General features: G+C 36.4%; 1 protein-coding gene across 5 annotated transcripts in view; it reads left to right on the top strand.

The window, feature by feature from the left end:
* Nucleotides 1-17: 17 nt before the first annotated feature.
* SASS6 (SAS-6 centriolar assembly protein) overlaps nt 18-23187 on the top strand; it is a 52157-nt gene continuing 28987 nt past the window's right edge. For 4 of the 5 annotated variants that reach the window (XR_003794366.1, XR_003794367.1, XM_029227897.1 and 1 more), the window contains exons 1-7: nt 149-338; nt 6040-6100; nt 7792-7871; nt 8276-8380; nt 11102-11273; nt 12157-12222; nt 13304-13423. Coding sequence is in view for 3 of the 5 variants with exons in the window: in XM_029227897.1 (XP_029083730.1) it covers nt 274-338; nt 6040-6100; nt 7792-7871; nt 8276-8380; nt 11102-11273; nt 12157-12222; nt 13304-13423 (669 nt within the window). In the remaining 2 variants the exon portion in view is untranslated. Of the gene's footprint in view, nt 344-6039; nt 6101-7791; nt 7872-8275; nt 8381-11101; nt 11274-12156; nt 12223-13303; nt 13424-23187 lie in introns of all 5 variants that reach the window. The other variant, XM_029227899.1, reaches the window with a different exon arrangement.

Raw genomic sequence — 23187 nt, forward strand, 5'->3', positions numbered from 1 at the left:
TCCTTCCCTTAACAAATATGTCTGCCTCGGGTCCAGCCACGCAGGATAATGCCCGGAACTACAGCCCCATCCGCCGAAAAAAACCGGAAGAAGCCGATGGTGGCTGGCGAGGACCAAAGTTCCCGCCTAGCCCCTCTGTTTTATTTTTTCCCCGCCTCCTCCGCGGAAACCGAGCGCCAAACTCAAACTTTAACAGGACCCGGACGTTTTTTAGGCTAGTGCTCCGGGCCGCACTTGGAGTTTCCCGCACACCTGCCGAGGAAGCGGTTCAGCATGAGCCAGGTTCTGTTCCAGCACCTCGTCCCGTTGCAAGTGAAATGCAAAGACTGCGAGGAGAGGTGAGGTCAGCGTTACCCCGAGCCCGCGGATGGCGGTTGGGGTCGGGCCAAAGGGGAAAGATGGCGGCTCCAGCCAGTGGGCCCCGGCGTGCGGCTGGGTGTCCGGCAGGAGTCCCCGGAACGTGGAGGGAGACCTAGCTGGGACCTAGTGACTACCTCTCACCAAGTCCGCCGTTGCTGAGGAGGGAAGGGTGTGAGAAATGGGACGCTGACCCGCATCAAGTTAAAAAAAAAAAAAAAAGATCTTATCGCTGAACATTCTCGTGGACAGTATAGCCCCTTTCTCTCTTTTGACAGGTAAGAACTCTGGCCCAGAGAACTTCATTTACTCGAGGGCTTACGAGTTTACAGCAGGGCGGGCACTAGAACTCAGGCCTTGGCTCCCAGCCTTTTTTTTTTCTCTTTCTTCTTTGAATTATATTGGAAGTAAATTTAAGCTTCGACTTAAAAAAAATCAACTTTATGGTATATTGCCTTTTTTTCACATTAGTTACTAAAAATAGGTTACGTTTAATAGACTAAAGACAGTTGGGGAAAACTACAATTTCATCCATTCATTTTTTCATTCAACAAATACTGCATACTTGCAAAACGCCTTGCTGGGCCCTGGGGATACAATGGTCAGGAAAAAGTCCTTGTGTTCGTGGAGTTCACAGTCCAGTGGGGGAGGAAGTAAAGGCCAGTCTCACAGGTAAATGCGAAATTACAACTGACTAAAGAGGTGGTGCTGTTGAGGCTTAAATAGAGAGATCTGGCTGGAAGTCAGGAGATTTCAATTTTGTCTCAGTTCCACCACTGAGTGTCAGCAGTCTCTTAACTTCTCTGAACTGTAAGTTTCCTCCTTTGTAAAACTGATATAGCAGGCCTACCTACATGGTTGGTTGTTAGGAGGATCAGTTGTGAAAATGTGTGTGAAGACTAAATGGTGTGGAAATGTGACATATAAAAAACGAAGACATTGTTATATTGAGCTGCCAGTAAAGTGAAAGTAGTATATAGTGCAGAATTCGATTCAGAATCAATTGGCAGGCCAGGCAAGGAGATGGTACCAAGACCAGCAGCTGTAAATGCAGATCTATAGGTTAGTTGGTCATTCTTTTGTGCTGCCCAGTATGGGAGCCACTGTGGTTGTTGGACATTTGAAATGGAGCTAAGCTGAACTGATGTGCATAAGAGTAAGTTGCATGTTGGACTTTGAAGACTTACTAGGAGAAAAAAGGAACGTAAAATATTTCAGTTTTTATATTGATTATGTGTTAAGGTGACAAAAATGATATATAGGGTTAATTAAATATTAATTTATCTGTTTCTTTTAATTTTTTAATGTGGCTTCTAGAAAATTAAATATTACATACATGCCTTATATTTGTGGACAGCTGTGTTCTAGAATGATTACAGAAAGATAAAAGAAAGGGAGGGCGTAATTCCTGATCCCAGTGTTGAAACTCCTAACTCTTCTCCATCTCACTACATTGTCATCACAGTTATCTTAAAACACAGTTTCAGCGTTTTTAGACTTTCTGTCTAGAAACTTTTCGTATATTCGTATCACCTATAGCAGGGGTCAGAAAACTAGAGCCCGTGGGCCAGATAGCCCACTACCTTTTTTTGTAAATAAAGTTTTATTAAATTTAGCCATTCTCATTTGTTTAAGAATTGTCTGTTGCTGCTTTTGTGGTATAAGGGCAGAAATGAATAAATGTGACAGACCTTATAGCCTGCAAAGCCTAAAATATTTACTATCTGGCCTTTTACAACTAAAGTTTGCTGACCCTTGACTTATAGGAAAAACAGTCCAGACTCTTTAGTTAAAAGTATTCAAGGCCAGTTCAGCTCAACAAATATTTATGAATGCCTACTGTGTACCAGGCACTGTCCTAGGTGCTGAGAAGCTCCCTTCCTCCTCACCACCTTCCTCCAACAGCAGCAACAGCAAAAAAGCAATTTTCATTCTAGCCCTCAAGGAACTCACACTTTAACAGGGAAAACAAAAATATCTTCCTTTGAGAGGCAGCATAGCATTGGTTGAGAGTTCAGGCTCTGATAAACAACAAGGTCTTACTGTATAGCACAGGGAACCATATTCAATATCCCATGATAAACCATAATGGAAAAGAATATGAAAAAATATATATATTTATCACTGAATCACTTTGCTGTACAGCAGAAATTAACACAACATTGTAAATTAACTATAGTTCAATTAAAAAAAAGGATATATAATCCCTCTGTTTTGTACATTAAAAAAATAGTTCAGGTTATGGAGCCACATTGTCTGGGTTTATTTTTTTTTTTTTAATTTATTTTTTGGCTACGTTGGGTCTTGGTTGCAGCACATGGGCTGTCTAGTTGTGGCTCATGGGCTCTGTAGTTGCAGCATGCGGGCTCTCTAGTTGTGGCGTGTGGGCTCCGTTGCCCCGCGGTATGTGGGATCTTAGTTCCCTGACCAGGGATCTAACCCATGTCCCCTGCATTGGAAGGCAGATTCTTAACCACTGGACCACCAGGGAAGTCCCTGTCTGGGTTTAAATTCCAGTTCTACCACTCACTGCTTGCTTTTGTACAATTTTTCTTCTCTGTGCCTCATCTTTAAATTGATAAAAATAAAAGTACCTGCCTGTGGGATTATTATGAGCATGTATTAAATAAGTTAATACATATAAAGTGTTTAGAACAGTGCCTGGAACTTAATGAGCATTCAGTAAACATAAGCTATTATTAAAGTATGATTAATGCATGAAGTAATGTAAATGAATTAAAGTCATAGAGAAAAAGGGACTTCAGTTGAGGACGTGGTAGTGCTCAGAGAACTCTGGAGGAAAGTGATGCAAAATTTTGAAGCCCACAGTTTGACACCAACCTGCTTTTTCATTTTTTTTTTCCCTAAGCTCCTCTGTCCAATATAGTAGTCACACAGGACTACTTGTTATCCCGAGTATACCCGATACTCTCTCAATATCATACCTTTACTCCGTTTTTTCCTTATACCTCAAATGCTTTTTCTTTCATAACTTTCTAGGTCTGTCTTAAATTCTTTTGCTATAGGGACCTTTTCAAAGTTGCCTAAGTTGATATTAATTGTCCTTAATCATTTATTAGCATGGTGTAGGTGAAAAGTCTGAGTTCTAATTTGGGCTCTGCAGTGGGACCTTAACCAAATTTGTAATTCTGTGCATCTCAGCTTCTTCCTTTGTAAGGCAGAGATAATATTTACTTGGCATTATTGTTGTTAAATAAGATGATATAAGCAAAGTGTCTAGTAGGCACTCAGTAGTGAATGAATTGGTAAGTGCTAGTAACCATTCCCTCCTCTCTCTTGAAGCTTTAAAATACAATCAGAAGCAAACCTAGGGTAAAGTCATTTAATCTGATCTCAATTTGAGGACATGAACCATGTTTATTTCTGTTTGTATCCCTAGCACCCAGCATAGTACCTGGCTTAGAGTAGCTTTTGTTTGAATTGAGAGTTTGAGGTCACAGCTACTATGTGGCAGAGGTGGGCTAGAATCCAGTTCTGCTGAATCTAACTGACAGGGAGAATGTTATGCAGATTTATGCATTGTTCAGAATGTGACATTTATTTTGAAAAATAGCATTTTTAAAATTGTTTTTTAAACTTCGTTTTATATTGTTCCTATGACATTAGCCATTACAGTGGAGGAAGTAAGATTTGTGATTTCAGATCCTCTGAAAGCTCACGATTTTCTACAAGATATTTCTCTGGAGGTTTTTGAATTAAACGTGGGGAATAGTTTTAGTCTATGGGCTTCTCCTCCTCTTTTCCCCCCCAGCATCTAATGCATATAGGCTTTTGGAATATATGCAACAAAATCATTAATAAGATTGGAAATTTATCATATTAATAAAACTTCCAGTATTATGTAGAGAATACTTTATTTAATGGATGCTTCTTGAATTTTTTTACAAATTTATCAAGTGTGACACGCTTTTAAAAGTGTAAAGTTATCAACCACAGTGTCATATCACTATGGCAGTATGTACTAGAAAAAACTTAAAAAGGGGCTTCCCTGGTGGCGCAGTGGTTGAGAGTCTGCCTGCCGATGCAGGGGACGCGGGTTCGTGCCCCGGTCCGGGAGGATCCCACATGTGAGGATCCCACATGCCGCGGAGCAGCTAGGCCCGTGAGCCATGGCCGCTGAGCCTGTGCGTCCGGAGCCTGTGCTCTGCAACGGGAGAGGCCACAACAGTGAGAGGCCTGCGTACCGCAAAAAAAAAAAAACAAAAAAAACTTCAAAAGATGAAAACGAAACATAATGACATTGTAGAGCTGAAAAGGCCCTCACAAACCTAACTCAGTCCACTTTTTTCCACTTTTTTTTATAAGTTAGGGAATTGAAAGGTTTCTCCCCCTCCCCCAAGAACACTTAATTTAAGTGGAATTGGAGTAGGAGTTTAATCTGTTTCACATACATTGCTTTAGATACTAGAGAGATAGAAACAAAACATTCTCTTATTTTAAAGGTAATTCTTCCTACCTTTGTGGTGTTTACCAGTGCTCCTTGCAGTGTTTACCAGTGCTGCTTGTTCCTTTTTAGATAATATACAAGTTATGGTAACCTCGTCATGTGAACTAAGATTTAATATCCAGTCATATGTTTAATAAGAAATTTAACTAAAATGACATGTATTTAACCAATTTAAATTACAAGTCAGAGCATAAAAAAAACTAAACAATTGAATCTAGCCTTAGTCAACTATTACCAAGTTTTTCCATCAACACTCAGTTACTCTGTCTGTACTTCTGTAGAAGTAGTAGAATGTGGAAAAAGTTTAAAACATCTTTAAAAGAATAACTTAAAACTGAACAAATTCAATTTGTTTATTTTCCCTTCACATTAGGGAAAGACCGTTGTTATTTAATTCTAGCAGAATAGTTTGAGAAGCACTTGTGCAGAGATGTTTTTCACCATTTCCCCTTTGTTTCTTGAATTATTTAAACATTTTTGCTCAGTTTAATTAATGTTTATGAGCACCTTTATTTATATGCCTCTATTCAATACTGGGTTTTCTAAGATGCAGTATAGAATGTGTAACACTATGGTTTTTTCCCTTTAGGGTTTAGATTTACTCTGGGATTAGATAGATAATAAACTTGACAATACTTCTGTGGATATATTGCATAGAGAGTCTATTGATCAGATGTAGTTTGTGAATCTGAAAAAAATTTTTTGTGTGTATGCATAAGGGAAGCGAACATGTTTTCTTATTTCCTTTGTTGTAAACATTAAAGTATTTTAATATTATTCACACTTTAAAATTTTCAAATGAAATCTCTCATAAATCAATTTGGTCATTTCAGGTGGTATTTTTTAATGTGAAAAATTGTTATAAAACTGATGGTTTGTCTTTCAGTAGATATTATTTGAGAATCAGGCCAGTAAGGTTGTATACCAGGCTAACAGTAGGCATTCCACATCATTTGTCTCATTTAATCCTCACGACAACCTCTTTTTACAGGAGAGAAAAATTTATCCTCAGGTTAAAAACCTCATTGCTTACTTTTAGAAAAATAGGAACTTAAACTTCAAATCCAGCATGCTTTCCAAACATCTGTTCATAATTTAGGGACAACCTGTGGAGGATCTTGTGGCTTAAGATGGAAAATGTTAGCTATACAAATGGTAGTAATAATTCATTTCATGTGAATGTTTCTGATAGTTGGGCATATCTTTTCATACAGGAGAGTGAGTATTAGACTGAGCATTGAACTACAATCAGTTTCCAATCCAGTTCACAGAAAGGTTGGTATTTATTTCTTTTGAAATAAATATTTTTCTGTTTTTGAGATATGGTAATTCTGTACATTATAATTATTTTTGTTCTTTAAGAATGTGAGATCTTTTGTTATATCATCTTGCTTTTTAATTTTGGGCCATTTTATAACTTGCAGATCTGGGGTGGTAGAACATACTAAGACAACAACTGAGAGATTATTATATCATATATTTCTAAAGCATGCAAGAATTGGGGATTGGGACAACAGTCTCCTTAGGTTTGCCCCATTGCACTTTTTTTTGGCCACCCCTTGTGGTTTGCCGGATCTTAGTTCCCGGACCAGGGATCGAACCCCACCAGGGATCAAACCCGTGCCCGTGCCCCTTGCAGTGGAAGCTCAGAGTCCTAACCACTGGACCTCCAGGGAGTTCCCCCATTACACTTTTTTAAGTTGCTAGGATATATATTGCTACCCTGTAGAATTGGCGTTTCATGTAAATGTGAAAACAGAATGAATTGAAGCACTTCAGGGAGATAGTTTTGAATCTTTTTGCCTTTTGAAGATAGGTGTTTAGAACATCAGTCTAATCTGATTTAAAAGTATGAGTCATTAACAGAAATGAGGATATAGAATGGAGGGCTAAGAAATACATCTGTTTTCTCTGTCATAGCTTTCCTTGTACATATTCAAGGATCTAATGGTGTTAGTAGCAGCTTAGTTTTCTATAGCATCTTGGGGTGGATTTCAAGAAATACTTAAATAGAAGCTGCTTTAAGAACAGTGCCTTCTGAAGCAGAGCAAACACCTAGGTTGCTAATTTTCTAGGGTAGAGATTATGTATTATACTTCTTACATGTTATTCCTATGCCTGCTGTACCTTTTCGTTTTCCAGCTCTACTCATAAAAGTGGTTTAGATTTTTCTAGGACCCTAGCAGATTTTATTTCTAAGTAGAAACTTAATCTTAACCTCTGTTAGCCCATCATCTTGCTAGTCCTGTTTTCCTTGTGCCAGTGTGCTCTGAAATACATAATTTCTGCGTACTTTTCTGTCAGCTTTAGCTGCTGTGATAAAATGGTCTTTATGAAAGGTATTCACTTCATTTGAAGCTGAAAACAGTTGGGGTTCCACATCAGTGGCCACTTAGAGTGGGAGAGAATAGGTAGGCTCTTAGGAAGAAGCCCTGGCAGCCTATCACCTGATACCCCTGTCCTCTGCCTGAGAGACAAATGTTCCTTTCTTATCTAGGGTAGATGATTGTTTGTCATTTCTGCTGATGTATTTACCACTTCGGAAATACCAGACAATTAACTTGAGGGAAACTGAAAATATAATTGATTATGATATGATCAGTGGTAAAGAATACTTTTGTTATGGTATCATAGTGCAGCAAGGGCTGGGTCTAAACTTTCTTAAGCCTCTGATAGAATGATATATTCTTCAACTTTCAACTCCTAGCATTTAATTAGCTTTTATAGACCCCTTTCCTTCCCACCTTCCACCCCATGTGGCTCTCAAGGAGCAGAATATTTAACCCTATTTAAGATGCTAAAGTCTCCAAAGACCAATGAAAACCCAGCAGCACCAGAAGACAGAGCTGTCTGAACTATAACAGTGATATGTTGATAATACTAGATGATTTCACTTCCAAGAAGGAAGAAATTACTCTAAAAGCCAAATCTACTGAAAACATTAAAAATAACAATCTTTCTTTTAGGATTTAGTTATCCGTCTGACTGATGATACTGATCCATTTTTTCTGTATAACCTTGTTATATCAGAGGAAGATTTTCAGAGGTAACTATATTTATTTTTCTGGTCTCTGATCTAGGAATAAGTAAATTTTTAAGTTTTATGAATGTATCGGTACTATCCTCTTTGAAACACATACCTATTAGAAACATTTAGGCATTTTGGGAACACTGGACTATTTATACTGTAATTATTCAGGCTGTTTTTGAAAATAAATATTTGATAGATTATCAGCATTTTGCTTAACAGCTCAGAAGTTTGGAGCTTTAGCTAGATTTATTGACCTTTTCCCTCCCATTGAATAAACTCTATAAAAATCAAAGTTCCCTAGCTTAATTCTTGATTATAATGTGTGTTCAGTAAATAAAAGAATAGTCTTTCAGGATGTTATTTGTAATTAAATACAGTAATTAAAATTCTAAAAATTTCTTTTCCTATCTTCTGTATAGTTTAAAATTCCAGCAAGGTCTTCTGATAGACTTCTCAGCTTTTCCACAAAAATTCATAGATCTCCTTCAGCAGTGTACTCAAGAGCATGCCAAAGAAATTCCAAGGTAAGTCTCAGGAGAGCACTATATCATTAAACTTCCCTAAAGACAGACTCTTCTTTGTAAGACAACTTGATGGGAAAATATTCTATATAAGTACCTCTGTCTATTTTCAAAGCTGTGGTGAGAGGTTCATAAATCTCAAATTTATAAAATCAGAAATATTTGCCCCTTAATTTTCATGTTTTGGCAAAGCCATTAAAGTTACCTGAAATATTTAACAGCATCAAATATATATTTTTTCCAAAGGTTATATTCCATTTATAGTTATTATAAAATATTGGCTATATTCCCTGGGTTGTGCAATATATCCTTGTAGCTTATTTATTTTATACATAGCAGTTTGTACCTCTTAATTCTCTACCCCTATATTGCACCTCCCCCCTTCCCTCTACCTACTGGTAACCACTAGTTTGTTCTCTATATCTGTGTCTGTTTCTTTTTTGTTATATTCACTAGTTCTATTTTTTAGATTCCTCATATAAGTGATATCATACAGTATTTGTCTTTCCTGACTTATTTCACTTAGCATAATACCCTCTAGGTCTATCCATGTTGTTGTAAATGACAAATTTCATTCTTTTTTGTACTCTATTGTGTATATATACCACATCTTCTCAATCCATTCATCTGTTGATGGACACTTAGGTTGCTTCCATATCTTGGCAATTGTAAACAATGCTGCTATGAATATTGGGGTACATGTATCTTTTAGAATTAGTGTTCTTGTTTGATTTGGATATGTACCCAGGAATGGAATTGCTGGGTCATAAGGTAGGTCTGTTTTTAGTTTTTTGAGACACCTCCCTACTTTTTTCCACAGTGGCTGCACTAATTTACATTCCCACCAACAGTGTAGGAGGGTTCCCTGTTCTCCACATGCTCGTCAACATTTGTTATTTGTGTTCTTTTTGATGATAGCCATTCTGACAGGTGCGAGGTAATATCTCATTGTGGTTTTGATTTGCATTTACCTGATGATTAGCCATGTTGAGCATCTTTTCATGTTCTTTTTGGCCATCGGTATGTCTTTGAAAAAATGTCTGTTCAGGTCTTCTGCCCATTTTTTTGTCAGGTTGTTTGTTTTTTTGCTATTAGGTTATATAAGCTGTTTATGTATTTTGGATATTAGCCCTTCATTAGTCATAACATTTGCAAGTATTTTCTCCCATTCAGTGGGTTGTCTTTTTGTTTTGTTGATAGTTTTCTTACGTTGTGCAAAAGCTTTTTAAATTTAATTAGGTCCCATTTGTTTATTTTTGCTTTTATTTCCTTTTCTTTTAGGAGATAGATCTAAAAAATATTTCTACAATTTATGTCAGAAAGTGTTCTGCCTATGTTCTCTTCTAGGAGTTTTATGGTTTCCGGCCTCACATTTAGGTCTTTAATCCATTCTGAGTTTTATTTTTTTATGTGGTGTTAGAGAATTTTCTGTTTTGTTCTTGTACATGTAGCTGTCCAGTTTTTCCAGCACTACTTATTGAAGAGACTGTCTTTCCCCATTGTATATTCTTGCTTCCTTTGTTGTAGATTAATTAACCATAAGTGTGTGGGTTTATTTCTGGGCTCTCTGTTCTGTTCCATTGATCTATGTGTCTGTTTTGGTGCCAGTACTACTGTCTTGACTACTGTAGCTTTGTAGTATGGTCTGAAGTCAGGAAGTATGATTCCTCCAGCTGTGTTCTTCTTTCTCAAGATTGTTTTGCCTATTCAGGGTCTTCTGTGTTTCCATATAAATTAAAAAATTTTTTAATTCTAGTTCTGTGAAAAATGCCCTTGGTATTTGGATAGGGATTGCATTGAATCTCAAGATTGCCTTGGGTAGTATGGTCATTTTAACAGTATTGATTCTTTCAGTCCATGAACATGGTATATCTTTCCATCTGTTTGTATCATCTTCAATATCTTTCATCAGTGTCTTGTCTTACAGTTTTCTGAATACAGGTCTTTTATCTCTTTAGGTAGGTTTATTCCTAGAAATCTTATTCCTTTTGGTGCAATTGTAAATGAGATTGTTTCCTTAGTTTCTCTTTTTGATAGTTTTGTTGCTAGTGTTCAAGTATATGTTTTTGTAATGAACTTGGAAAAAGGGAAGAATAAGATTTTGTGTGCACGTATATCTGTATTTGTTTAGTGTAACACCTGATCCTTCCCTTGTAAAGCTCCCAAACCTTTTATGTATAAATTTCATCAATTGACGATTCTTGTTTGAATTAATTAGTAACTATAAAATTATGCTTTTCCAGTTCCATCATTCTTCCTATATTTATTAGATATAATTCTTCTATAAAGAAGAACTTTCCTTTATCAATTAGAGCTATTTGATTACTCTGAAAATTCATACAGGAAAGGATAAATGCTCAATTCTTACTTTTAAATTGTCAGTTTTCAGAGTAAGGAGTTGTTACTCTAGTTACTTTTGTGGTTTCAGTGGGTTTTTGATTTGTTTTTGTTTTTAGTGTTTTGTTTTCTTCTCATCTGTTTCTCATTGTGAACTCGTGGACATTTATATATTCATTGTTTTCAATCAATAGATAAATCTCCATTTTACTGTTTACACTAATTAATCCAGTTTTACCGTTGGGAGTCCTTTCATATTGGCTCCTATGATTCCAGTATGCTCCCTTTTCTGATCCTTTTAATCATTGATGATCCAATAGAGCTCATGATTCAATGGGAGAGTTTCACTGTCTCATAAATGTGTTATGTGACACTTTGTTTTCCAAGGTTTTTGCTACAGTTAGTTTCTCCAGAAGCTATTTTGGATAACTCACCTGCTTTTTTAAATGTGGTAGAGACAAATCCTTTTAAGCATCTTACACACCTTTCATTAAAACTGTTACCTGGAAATGATGTGGAAATAAAGAAGTTTCTAGCAGACTGTTTGAAATGTAGCAAGGTAAGATTTAAATTTAAGTTAATCTTTTAAATAAGTCCCAGAGCTCTCTGATAAACCACTGAAAAGCTATATTGCTATTAGATTTTGTTTTCTGAATAAAGTTCTTTTAAAGATGTACAGGAAATTTTTTTTTTTTTTTTTTTGCGGTACGTGGACCTCTCACTGTTGTGGCCTCTCCTGTTGCGGAGCACAGGCTCCGGACGCGCAGGCTCAGCGGCCATGGCTTATGGGCCCAGCCGCTCCGCGGCGTGTGGGATCTTCCCGGACCAGGGCATGAACCTGTGTCCCCTGCATCGGCAGGTGGACTCTCAACCACTGCGCCACCAGGGAAGCCCCCAGGAAATTTTTATAGCATGTACTGACTTTATTGTTTTAGTTAAGGTACAACAGGATAGAACTGGACCAGGAATTGAGAAACTGAGGTCCCAGGAGTTTTACTGATTTTCTGTGACCTTGAGCAGTCACTTAAACTCTTGGTGTCTTGGTTTCATCAGCTGGTAGATATGTATAGAAATATGTACCCTCTCTAGGCTGTCTTAAATGAGATAAAATATATGGAAGTGTCTTGAAGATTAGAAAGTGCTCTATAACTATATAAGGTATGTAGCACAAGGAAACAACATTGGGATGCCTTGTAAGAGTTTTCAGAAAATCTTTTTAGTCAAACACTATGGATCAGTGCATCTCAAGATTTAAGGGTTAGGCAAATCTTCTAGGGATCTTGCTCGTGCAGATTCTAACTCAGAAGGTTTGAGGTGGAGCCTGTGATTCTGTATTTCTGACAAACTCCCAGGGTGGTACTGATGCTTACTTTGCTGCACTTTGAGTAGCACAGCTACAGATGATTAAATTATAAGCTGCATAATTTTATTTTTATAAATAGGAAGAAAAATTATCATTGACACAATCACTAGATGATGTTACCAGGCAACTGAATTTCACACAAAAGGTAATTCAAATTTCATTTTGTCTTTGTAAGTCATCCAAACATAGGTTCTGAATTGCTTCTTGAATCAAATCTAGGCTTTTGTGTATTTTTTTTCAAAGCACACTGCCATTGAATTCCCCCTCCTTTTTGCCACCCTTCCCCTACCAGTTGTCTTAATCTGATGCTTTTTCTTCTTGATAGTTTATTCTATCCAAACATTTCTGTTATCCCCAGTATGTGACACATTTTCTCCAAGTCTTCATTAAATAATGTGTAGTATCTGTCATATGTTCTGCTCCTCTTTAATTCACCTCATTCTTCTTGTCTAAATGGCTTTTCAGTTCCTGTCTTCTAAATCTTTCCCTTCCTTCCTTCTGTTAAGTTTAGAATTAATTCCTCTGATAGGCTTATCATCATTTCAGTCATAGCTACTCCTTGAAATTGAGGACCAAAGTATCTGATAAGCTGCATGGCTTCAGGTAGAAAATTGTCCTGCACCACGTGGCCCATCTTGGGAACCTGTGTTTCTAGGTTTTAGGTGTATAAGTAAACTACAGTTGACCCTTGAACAACACGCGGGTCAGGGACACTGGCCCCCTGCACAGTTGAAAATTCTTGCATAAGTTTATAGTCAGCCCTCCGTATCTATGGTTCCACATCATCAGATTCAACTAACCGTGGATTGTGTAGTATCGTAGTACGTATTTCTTGAAGAAAAAGCTGAGTATAAGCGTACCTGTGCATTTCAAACCTGTGTTGTTTAAGGTCATCTGTACTACTTATGACTTGGTCTACCCTGGGTTTCTTTTTTTCTTAATGCCAGAGGAGAGGATTGAGAGGCGAAGAGCCAGATTTAACTAAAAGGTTAGTGATTGTTAAACTGTGGACCATTTTAACTCTAAAATTGCTTTTATTCTAATGTTGATTTCTTTAAATACAAAAAAATCTGTGTAAGAAAAGGCTTTGAGTATGTCTTAAAAAGCTGTGATTCCATCTCCTTTAATATACTTTGCAAATATTTTAATATACTTGGCAAATATTTTCATGTTCCAATCTAATAACATTCAAGAATTTTAATATTTCATATTGAACTCTACTACAGACATTATCAGAAAAAATCCAAGAATTAGATAAGTTACGGAATGAATGGGCATCACACACAGCAACATTGTCAAATAAGCATTCTCAAGAACTGACAAATGAGAAGGAAAAAGCTTTGCAGGTATGAATATTAAAAAAAACTGGAAAAATATTTTGTTATTGCCGTTAGTCATTTTGTTAATTATAAAAGTAATACATGCTTGCTTTAACATTTTCAAACAGTGCGGAAGTATATAAAAATTAAAAGTCTATCCTTAAAAATCTTACTACCCAGAGATAATTTATAAACACTTTGATATTTGTTTTTCCAGACTTTATATATGTAAATAATATACAATTTATAAATAATTGTTTATATTTATAAATTTAGAAATATGTAAATTGGGAGATATGTACACACCTGAGTTTTGGTTTTGTTCTAAGCTAACAAGGTCCTCATGGATATATTGATTGTAACTTTTTTTCACCTAACTTGATATCATAGATATTGTTTTTTTTTTTTTTATCAGTTCAGAAGTAGCTGAGTAGTATTCATTACTTGGACATAAAATAAATTATTTAAGTACTTACTAACTGATGGACATTTAAATGCTTCAGATCTTGGTTATTGCAAATAATACTGCAGTGAACATTTTTATTCCTAGAAGTGAGATTGCAATATACCCATATAAAATATTAATGGATATTGCAAATTTGCCACCCAAAAATGTTGTACCAAATGGAATCCCAAAGATAGTGTATGATCATACTTACTTCCCCATATTCCTGATACTATTAACCTTCTTAATATCTGCTATCTGACAGGTATTATAGTAGTATTAATTTTAGTTTATATTTCTTAGATTTTTAGTGAAGATAAGTATCTTTTAATATGACTTTTGGCCATTTTAATTTCTTCTGTGGATTATTTCTTTTAATATCTTCTGCTTTCCCTGTGTGACTCTCATTTTCTACTGCTTTGTAGTGTGGATTTACAGTATTTTATACCTTTTATATCATATTAATTTCTTTAATTAATGTTAAATTATTCTTTAATATAAAATTCTATTTTTGCTTTTTGCACCTTACTAAATGTTTGCTTTTAAGGGTACTGATTGATAACAGTTTATGTGTACTTTCACCCAAATTAAGATTCAGAAAATTGTACCACCCCTTTAGGTTTCCTTGTGTGCCTTCTCAATCCATTTCATACTCCCACAGGAAGCCCATCACTTCAAAACAGGTTTTGCCTGTTCTTGAACTTTAGATAATTGGACACATACAGTATGTACTTATTTATGTGTGGCTTCCTTCACTCAGCATAATATCTCTGAGATTCAGTTATATTCTTGTGTGTTTCTTTTTGTTGTTGTGTAGGATTCTATTATATGAACATGCAGTAACTTATCTGTTTTCCTGTTGGGAGACATTTGAATTGTTTCTGACATTTTGCTATTATTAAACTGTTATGAACTTTTTTGTACATGTCTTTTTGTGAACACATGTACTCATTTTCCTTGGGTATATATTTAGGATTAGAATGGCTAGGTTCTAGTGTAGGCATATGTTTAGCTTTAGTAGAAACTGTCAAACAGTTTTCCGAAGTGGATGTGTCAGATCACACTGCCATTCAGTGGGTGTATGGTAGTACCTCATAATGAACACCTTTTCATATGTATATAGACCGCTTGGATATTTTCTTGTGAAGTGCCCATTTGAGTCTTCAGCCCATTTATTAATTGTGCAGTCCGTGTTTTTCTTAATGATTTGTAGGAGTTCTTTGTATATTCTGGACCTGAGTCCTTTGTCAGATACATGCACTGTGAATATTTTTTGTCCATGGCTTGCCTTTTCATTTCTGGTGTAAAGTAAGGATATTATACCTTTACCTACTATGTATATTATAAACATTGTATTTTAGCCTGTCATTTGCATTTATTAGTATCTCTTGCCATATATAGTTCTTTTTTTAATTTTTATATTCTTTTTTTTTTTTTCTTCGGTACGCGGGCCTCTCACTGTTGTGGCCTCTCCCGTTTCGGAGCACAGGCTCCAGACGTGCAGGCTCAGCAGCCATGGCTCACGGGCCCAGCCGCTCTGCAGCATGTGGGATCTTCCTGGACCGGGGCACGAACCCGTGTCCCCTGCATCAGCAGGCAGACTGTCAACCGCTGCGCCACCAGGGAAGCCCAATTTTTATATTCTTAAATTTAAATTATTTATTTTAAAGATTTTGTTTATTTATTTATTTTTTGAGCCGCACCGTGCAGCATGTAGAATCTTAGTTCCCCGACGAAGGATCAAGCCCACGCTGCCTGCATTGAAAGCGCAGAGTCTTAACCACTGGACCGCCAGGGAAGTCCCTATAGTTCTTTTTATTTGATTGTCATCCAGTCTTTCAATCTGCGTTTTTATGGTATAAGGCTGCATTTTATGTTTGGAAAGCCTTTGCCACCCCAAGGTTATGAAAGATATTCTCTGGTATTCTCTTCTAATACTTCCATAATTTTCTTGTTGAATTTAACTTTTTAATCTGTTTGGAGTATATTTTTCTGGAGTATGAGATGGATTTTTTTTGGCATATAGTCAGTGAGTTGTTCCAATACCATATTTCCCAGTGGTTTAAAATGCAACCTTTAATATATACTAAATTCCTTTATTTGGTCTTGTTTCTGGACTATTGGGTAGAACTGATATCCTTGGAATTTTCTTGTCCAGTGTAGAGAAATATCTCTTCATTTATTCAGGTCTTATTTGTTTAAAACAGGTTTATAGTTTACTCTTCATTTACCTCCTTTTCTCTTTCTTCTTTTCTTTTACAGTTCTTGTTAAATGTTTTTGCCTAGAGATTTTACAGATTTTTGCTCTATAAATGGGACCACCTATCACACCCCTCTACTGTGATAATTTCTAAGTGTTTATTGCTAATGTGTATTAATGTCATACCCATTAATTCTAGGTTATATTTACAGATTTGCATTTTAATTTACATATTCTAATAGTTTTGGAGATTCTCTTAGGTTTTTCTGGTAGATATGTAAACTATACAAAATGGTAATTTATCTCTTCCAAGATTTATATCATTTTTTTCTTATGCAGAGAAATGATAAATAATAGTGGAATCCTTATCTTGTTTGTTTTTTTTAATTTAATTTTTATTTTATATTGAAGTATAGTTGATTTACAGTATTGTGTTAGTTCCAGGTGTATAGCAAGGTGATTTCAGTTATATATATATATGTATATCCATTCTTTTTCAGAGTCTTTTCCCATATAGGTTATTACAGAATTATTGAGTAGAGTTCTGTGTGCTGTACGGTAGGTCCTTGTTGATTATCTGTTTTATATATAGTAGTGTGTGTGTTAATCCCAAACTCCTAATATATCTCTACCCCGCCTCCTTTTCCCTTTGGTAACCATAAGTTTGTTTTCAAAGTCTGTGAGTCTGTTTCCATTTTGTAAATAAGTTCATTTGTATCATTTTTTTAGATTCCACATATAAGTGATATCATGTGGTATTTGTCTTTGTCTGACTTCCTTCACTTAGTATGATAATCTTTAGGTCCATCCATGTTGCTGCAAATGGCATTATTTCATTCTTTTTTATGGCTAAGATTCCTTTGTATATAAGTACCACATCTTTATCCATTCCTCTATCAATGGACATTTAGGTTGCTTCCATGTCTTGGCTGCTGTAAATAGTGCTGCAATGAATACTGGGGTACATGTATCTTTTCAAATTATGGTTTTCTCCAGATATATGCCCAGGAGTGGGATTGCTGGGTCATATTGTAGCTCTATTTTTAGTTTTTTAAGGAACCTCCATACTACTCTCCATAGTGGTTGTACCAGTTTACATTCCCACCAACAGTGTAGGAGGGTTCCCTTTTCTCCACACCCTCTCCAGCATTTACTGTTTGTAGACTTTTTGTTACTGGTGTGAGGTGATAGATACCTCACTGTAGTTTTGATTTGCATTTCTCTAATAATTAGTGATGTTGAGCATCTTTTCATATGCTTTTTGACCATCTGTATGTCTTCTTTGGAGAAATGTCTACTTAGGTCTTCTGCCCATTTTTTGACTGGGTTGTTTGTTTTTTGATATTGAGCTGTATGAGCTGTTTGTATATTTTGGAGACTAATCCCTTATTAATCGCTTCATTTGCAAATATTTTCTCCCATTCTGTGCATTGTCTTTTCATTTTGTTCATGGTTTCCTTTGCTGTGCAAAAGCTTTTAAGTTTCATTAGGTCCCATTTGTTTATTTTTGCTTCTATTTTCATTACTATAGGAGGTGGATCCAAAAAGATCTTGCTGTGATTTATGTCACAGAGTGTTCTGCCTATGTTTTCCTCTAAGAGTTTTATAGTATCCGGTCTTACATTTAGGTCTTTAATCCATTTCGAGTTTATTTTTGTGTATGGTGTTAGAGAATGTTCTAATTTCATTCTTTTACATGTAGCTGTCCAGTTTTCCCAGCACCACTTATTGAAGAGACTGTCTTTTTTTTCTCCATTATATATTCTTACCTCCTTTGTTGTAGATTAATTGACCATAGGTGTGCAGGTTTGTTTCTGGGCTTTCTGTCCTGTTCCATTGATCTGTATTTCTGTTTTTGTGCCAGTACCATAGTGTTTTGATGACTGTAGCTTCGTAGTATAGTCTGAAGTCAGGGAGCTGGATTCTTCAAGCTCCATTTTTCTTTCTCAGGATTGCTTTGGCTATTTGGGGTCTTTTGTATTTCCATACAAATTGTAAAATTTTTGTTCTAGTTCTATGAAAAATGCCATTGGTAATTTGATTGGTATTGTATTGAATCTGTAGATTGCCTTGGGTAGTATAGTCATTCTGACAATACTGATTCTTCCAATCCAAGAACATGGTATATCTTTCCATCTGTTTGTGTCATCTTCGATTCTTTCATCAACATCTTATAGTTTTCAGAGTACAGGTCTTTTTCCTCCTTAGGTAGATTTATTACTAGGTATTTTATTCTTTGATGAGATGGTAAATGGGATTGATTCCTTAATTTCTTTTTCTGATATTTCACTGTCAGTGTATAGAAATGCAAGAGATTTCTGGGTATTAATTGTGGTGAGTTAATCTTTTTTGGTAAATAGCTGAAATATCTCTCCAGCAGGAATGATGTTTGCTCTGCTTTTGAGAAAGTTTTCTTCTGTCTGGCTTCCAAAGAGTGCTAAGTCAGATGAAGTGACTTTTGGGGATTTAACCAAATAATCATTTTTCTCACTTTAGTAGTAAAATAATGATAAAAATAGATTTCCAAAAGTGGAACCATTTTTGAATTCAGAGGATAATATTTAGTCAAAGATTTTTAATATCCTGTTGAATCAGTTTGCTAATATTTAATTTAGGACATTTGTATATATATTCACACATGAGATTGGTCTGAGATTACTATTATCCTGCACTCTGTCTTAGTCTGCTAATTAAAATTATGGATTTTGGACTATGGTATTAGAATTATGCTAGCGTCAGGAAAGGTATGAAAACATTTTCTGGTTTTCTCTATGCTTTGGAACAGTCAAATAATGAAGAATTATCTGTGCCTTGAAGGCCTGATAGAATTAGCCTTTTGTCATTTGGGTCTGATGTCTTTTTTTTGACAATTTTTCTTTTTTAACATCTTTATTGGAGTATAATTGCTTTACATTGTTGTATTAGTTGCTGCTGTAAAACATACTGAATCAGCTATACATATACATGGATCCCCATATCCCCTCCCTCCTGCGTCTCCCTCCCACCCTCCCTATCCCACCCCTCTAGGTAGTCACAAAGTATGAGCTGATCTCCCTGTGCTATGTGGGTGCTTCCCACTAGCTAGCTATTTTACATTTGGTAATGTATATATGTCAGTGCCACTCTCTCACTTCATCTCCACTTACCCTTCCCCCTCCCCATGTCCTCAAGTCCATTGTCTAAGTCTGCATCTTTATTCCTGTCCTGCCCCTAAGTTCTTCAAAACCTTTTTTGTTTTGTTTTGTTTTTTAGATTCCATATATATATGTTAGCATTCTGTATTTGTTTTTCTCTTTCTAACTTACTTCACTCTGTATGACAGACTCTGGGTCCATCCACCTCACTACAAATAACTCAATTTCATTTCTTTTTACGACTGAGTAATATTCCATTGTATATATGTGCCACATCTTCTTTATTCATTCATCTGTCGATGGACACTTAGGTTGCTACCATGTCCTGGCTATTGTAAATAGTGCTGCAATGAACATTGTGGTACATGACTCTTTCTGAATTATGGTTTTCTTAGATTGTATGTCCAGTAGTGGGAATGCTGGGTCATATGGTAGTTCTAGTTTTTTAAGGAACCTCCATACTGTTCTCCATAGTGACTGTCAATTTACATTCCCACCAACAGTGTAAGAGGGTTCCCTTTTCTCCACACCCTCTCCAGCATTTATTGTTTGTAGATTTTTTGATGATGGCCATTCTGACTGGTGTGAGGTGATATCTCATTGTAGTTTTGATTTGCATTTCTCTAATGATTAGTGATGTTGAGCATCCTTTCACGTGTTTGTTGGCAACCTGTATATCTTATTTGGAGAAATGTCTATTTAGGTCTTCTGCCCATTTTTGGATTGGGTTGTTTGTTTTTTTGATATTGAGCTGCATGAGCTGCTTGTGTATTTGGGAGATTAATCCTTTGTCAGTTGATTTGTTTGCAAATATTTTCTCCCATTCTGAGGGTTGTATTTTCATCTTGTTTATGGTTTCCTTTGCTGTGCAAAAGCTTTAAAGTTTCATTAGGTCCCATTTGTTTATTTTTGTTTTTATTTCCATTTCTCTAGGAGGTGGGTCAAAAAGGATCTTGCTGTGATTTATGTCATAGAGTGTTCTGCCTATGTTTTCCTCTAAGAGTTTGATAGCGTCTGGTCTTACATTTAGATCTTTAATCCATTTTGAGTTTGTTTTTGTGTATGGTGTTAGGGAGTGTTCTAATTTCATTCTTTTACATATAGCTGTCCAGTTTTCCCAGTACCACTTATTGAAGAGGCTGTCTTTTCTCCATTGTATATTCTTGTCTCCTTTATCAAAGATAAGGTGACCGTATGTGCGTGGGTTTATCTCTGGGCTTTCTATCTTGTTCCATTGATCTATATTTCTGTTTTTGTGCCAGTACCATACTGTCTTGATTACTGTAGCTTTGTAGTATAGTCTGAAGTCAGGGAGCCTGATTCCTCTAGGTCCATTTTTCTTTCTCCAGATTGCTTTGGCTATTTGAGGTCTTTTGTGTTTCCATACAAATTGTGAAATTTTTTGTTCTAGTTCTGTGAAAAATGCCGGTGGTAGTTTGATAGAGATTGCATTGAATCTGTAGATTGCTTTGAGTAGTATAGTCATTTTCACAATGTTGATTCTTCCAATCGAAGAACATGGTGTATCTCTCCATCTGTTTGTATCATCTTTAATTTCTTTCATCAGTGTCTTATAATTTTCTGCATACAGGTCTTTTGTCTCCCTAGGTAGGTTTATTCCTAGGTATTTTATTCTTTTTTGTTGCAGTGGTAAATGGGAGTGTTTCCTTGATTTCTCTTTCAGATATTTCATCATTAGTGTACAGGAATGCAAGAGATTTCTGTGCATTAATTTTGTATCCTGCTACTTTACCAAATTTATTGATTGGTCCTAGTAGTTTTCTGGTAGCATCTTTAGGATTCTCTGTGTATAGTATCATGTCATCTGCAAACTGTGACAGTTTTACTTCTTTTCCGATTTGGATTCCTTTTATTTCTTTTTCTTCTCTGATTGCTGTGACTAAAACTTCCAAAACTATGTTGAATAATAGCGGTGAGAGTTGGCAGTCTTGTCTTGTTCCTGATCTTAGTGGAAATGGTTTCGGTTTTTCACCATTGAGAACGATGTTGGCTGTGGGTTTGTTGTATATGGCCTTTATTATGTTGAGGTAAGTTCCCTCTATGCCTACTTTCTGGAGAGTTTTTATCGTAAATGGGTGTTGAATTTTGTCGAAAGCTTTCTCTGCATCTATTGAGATTATCATATGGTTTTTACCCTTCATTTGCTAATATGGTGTATCACATTGATTGATTTGCATACAATGAAGGGATAAATCCTCACTTGATCATGATGTATGATCCTTTTAATGTGCTGCTGGAATAAACCTGGGATAAACCCCACTTGATCATGGTGTATGATCCTTTTAATGTGCTGCTGGCTTATGTTTGCTAGTATTTTGTTGAGGATTTTTGCATCTGTGTTCATCAGCGATATTGGCCTGTAGTTTTCTTTTTTTGTGACCTCTTTGTCTGGTTTTGGTATCACAAGTCTCTGAGTCCATCCTCAGTTCTTTTCATTCTTTTTTCTTTATTCTGCTCTGTGGTAGTTATTTCCACTATTTTATCTTCCAGGTCACTTATCTGTTCTGCTGCCTAAGTTACTCTGCTATGCTTCATTCTAGAGAATTTTTAATTTCATTTATTGTGTTGTTCATCATTGTTTGCTTGCTCTTTAGTTGTTCTAGGTCCTTGTTAAACATTTCTTGTATTTTCTCCATTCTATTACCAAGATTTTGGATCATCTTTACTATCATTTTAGATTTTGGGTCATCTTTAATATCATTACTCTGAATTCTTTTTCAGGTAGACTGCCTATTTCCTCTTCATTTGTTTGTTGTGGTGGGTTTTTACCTTGCTCCTTCATCTGTTGCATATTTCTCTGTCTTCTCATTTTACTTAACTTACTGTGTTTGGGGTCTCCTTTTTGCAGGCTGCAGGTTCGTAGTTCCTGTTGTTTTTGGTGTCGGCCCCCAGAGGGTAAGGATGGTTCAGTGGCTTGTGTTGGCTTCTTGGTGGAGGGGACTGGTGTCTGTGTTCTGGTGGATGAGGCTGGATTTGTCTTTCTGGTGGGAAGGACCGCATCCGGTGGTGTGTTTTGGGGTGTCTGTGAACTGAGTATGATTTTAGGCAGCCTCTCTGCTAATGGGTGAGGTTGTGTTCCTGTCTTGCTAGTTGTTTGGCATGGCGTGTCCAGCACTGTAGCTTGCTGGTTGTTGAGTGGAGCTGGGTCTTAGTGTTGAGATGGACATCTCTGGGAGAGCTCTCGCTGATTGATATTACATGGGGCCAGGAGGTCTTTGGTGGTCCAGTGTCCTGAACTCGGCTCTTCCACTTCAGAGGCTCAGGCCTGACACCCTGCTGGAGCACCAAGACCCTGTCTGCTGCACGGCTGGAGTACCTTGACAGTAGGAGAAGCTGGCCTGCAGTGGTTCTCCTTCTGCGCTACACATTAGAATCACCTGTTTCTTCCTTGTTTTGCCCCAAAGGCAGTGTTCCACAGAGAAAAACAGTAGCCTTGAAAATAGTCACAGCTCTAAGACTGCTTTCTTTTTCCCTTTGTGCTTAGTTGGGTTTCACTTGCTCACAGGGGGCCACGTGCAGAGGCCTTGCACCCAGCTCTTCTGACCGGAGTTCCTAGTGTGGAATGGCTACCGCTAGCACCTCAGCTCAGGCGGGCCGTGTGCGTGGGTCTGATGCCTTTTTAAGGCATTTTTCTTTAGGTTCTTTTCTGATTTCCTTCATGATTATTGGTCCTTTTGGATTTTCTGTTTTTTCTTGAGTTATGTTAGTTATATTTCCTTAAAAAGCCATGTATTTCATCTTTGTGTTTAAATGTATTAGTAAAATATCTTATATGTTGTTTTATGATTTTTAAAGTCTTCATACCATTTCTCTTACATTCTTAATGTCTTTTTTTTAATGAGACTTGATTGTCTGGTTTTTTGTAGTATTTTTAAAAGAACCAGTTTTTTCTTTCATTAATTAGTTCTATACTGTCTCCCCACCCACCCCAATTTCATTAATTTCTATTGTTTACTAAAGGTTTTTTTGCCTCTATTTTCAAACAAGTTAG

This window comes from Monodon monoceros, unplaced genomic scaffold (genome assembly GCF_005190385.1).
Source record: "Monodon monoceros isolate NGI ecotype Baffin Bay Population unplaced genomic scaffold, NGI_Narwhal_1 Super_Scaffold_18, whole genome shotgun sequence".
In the NCBI taxonomy this organism is placed as follows: Eukaryota; Metazoa; Chordata; class Mammalia; order Artiodactyla; family Monodontidae; genus Monodon; species Monodon monoceros.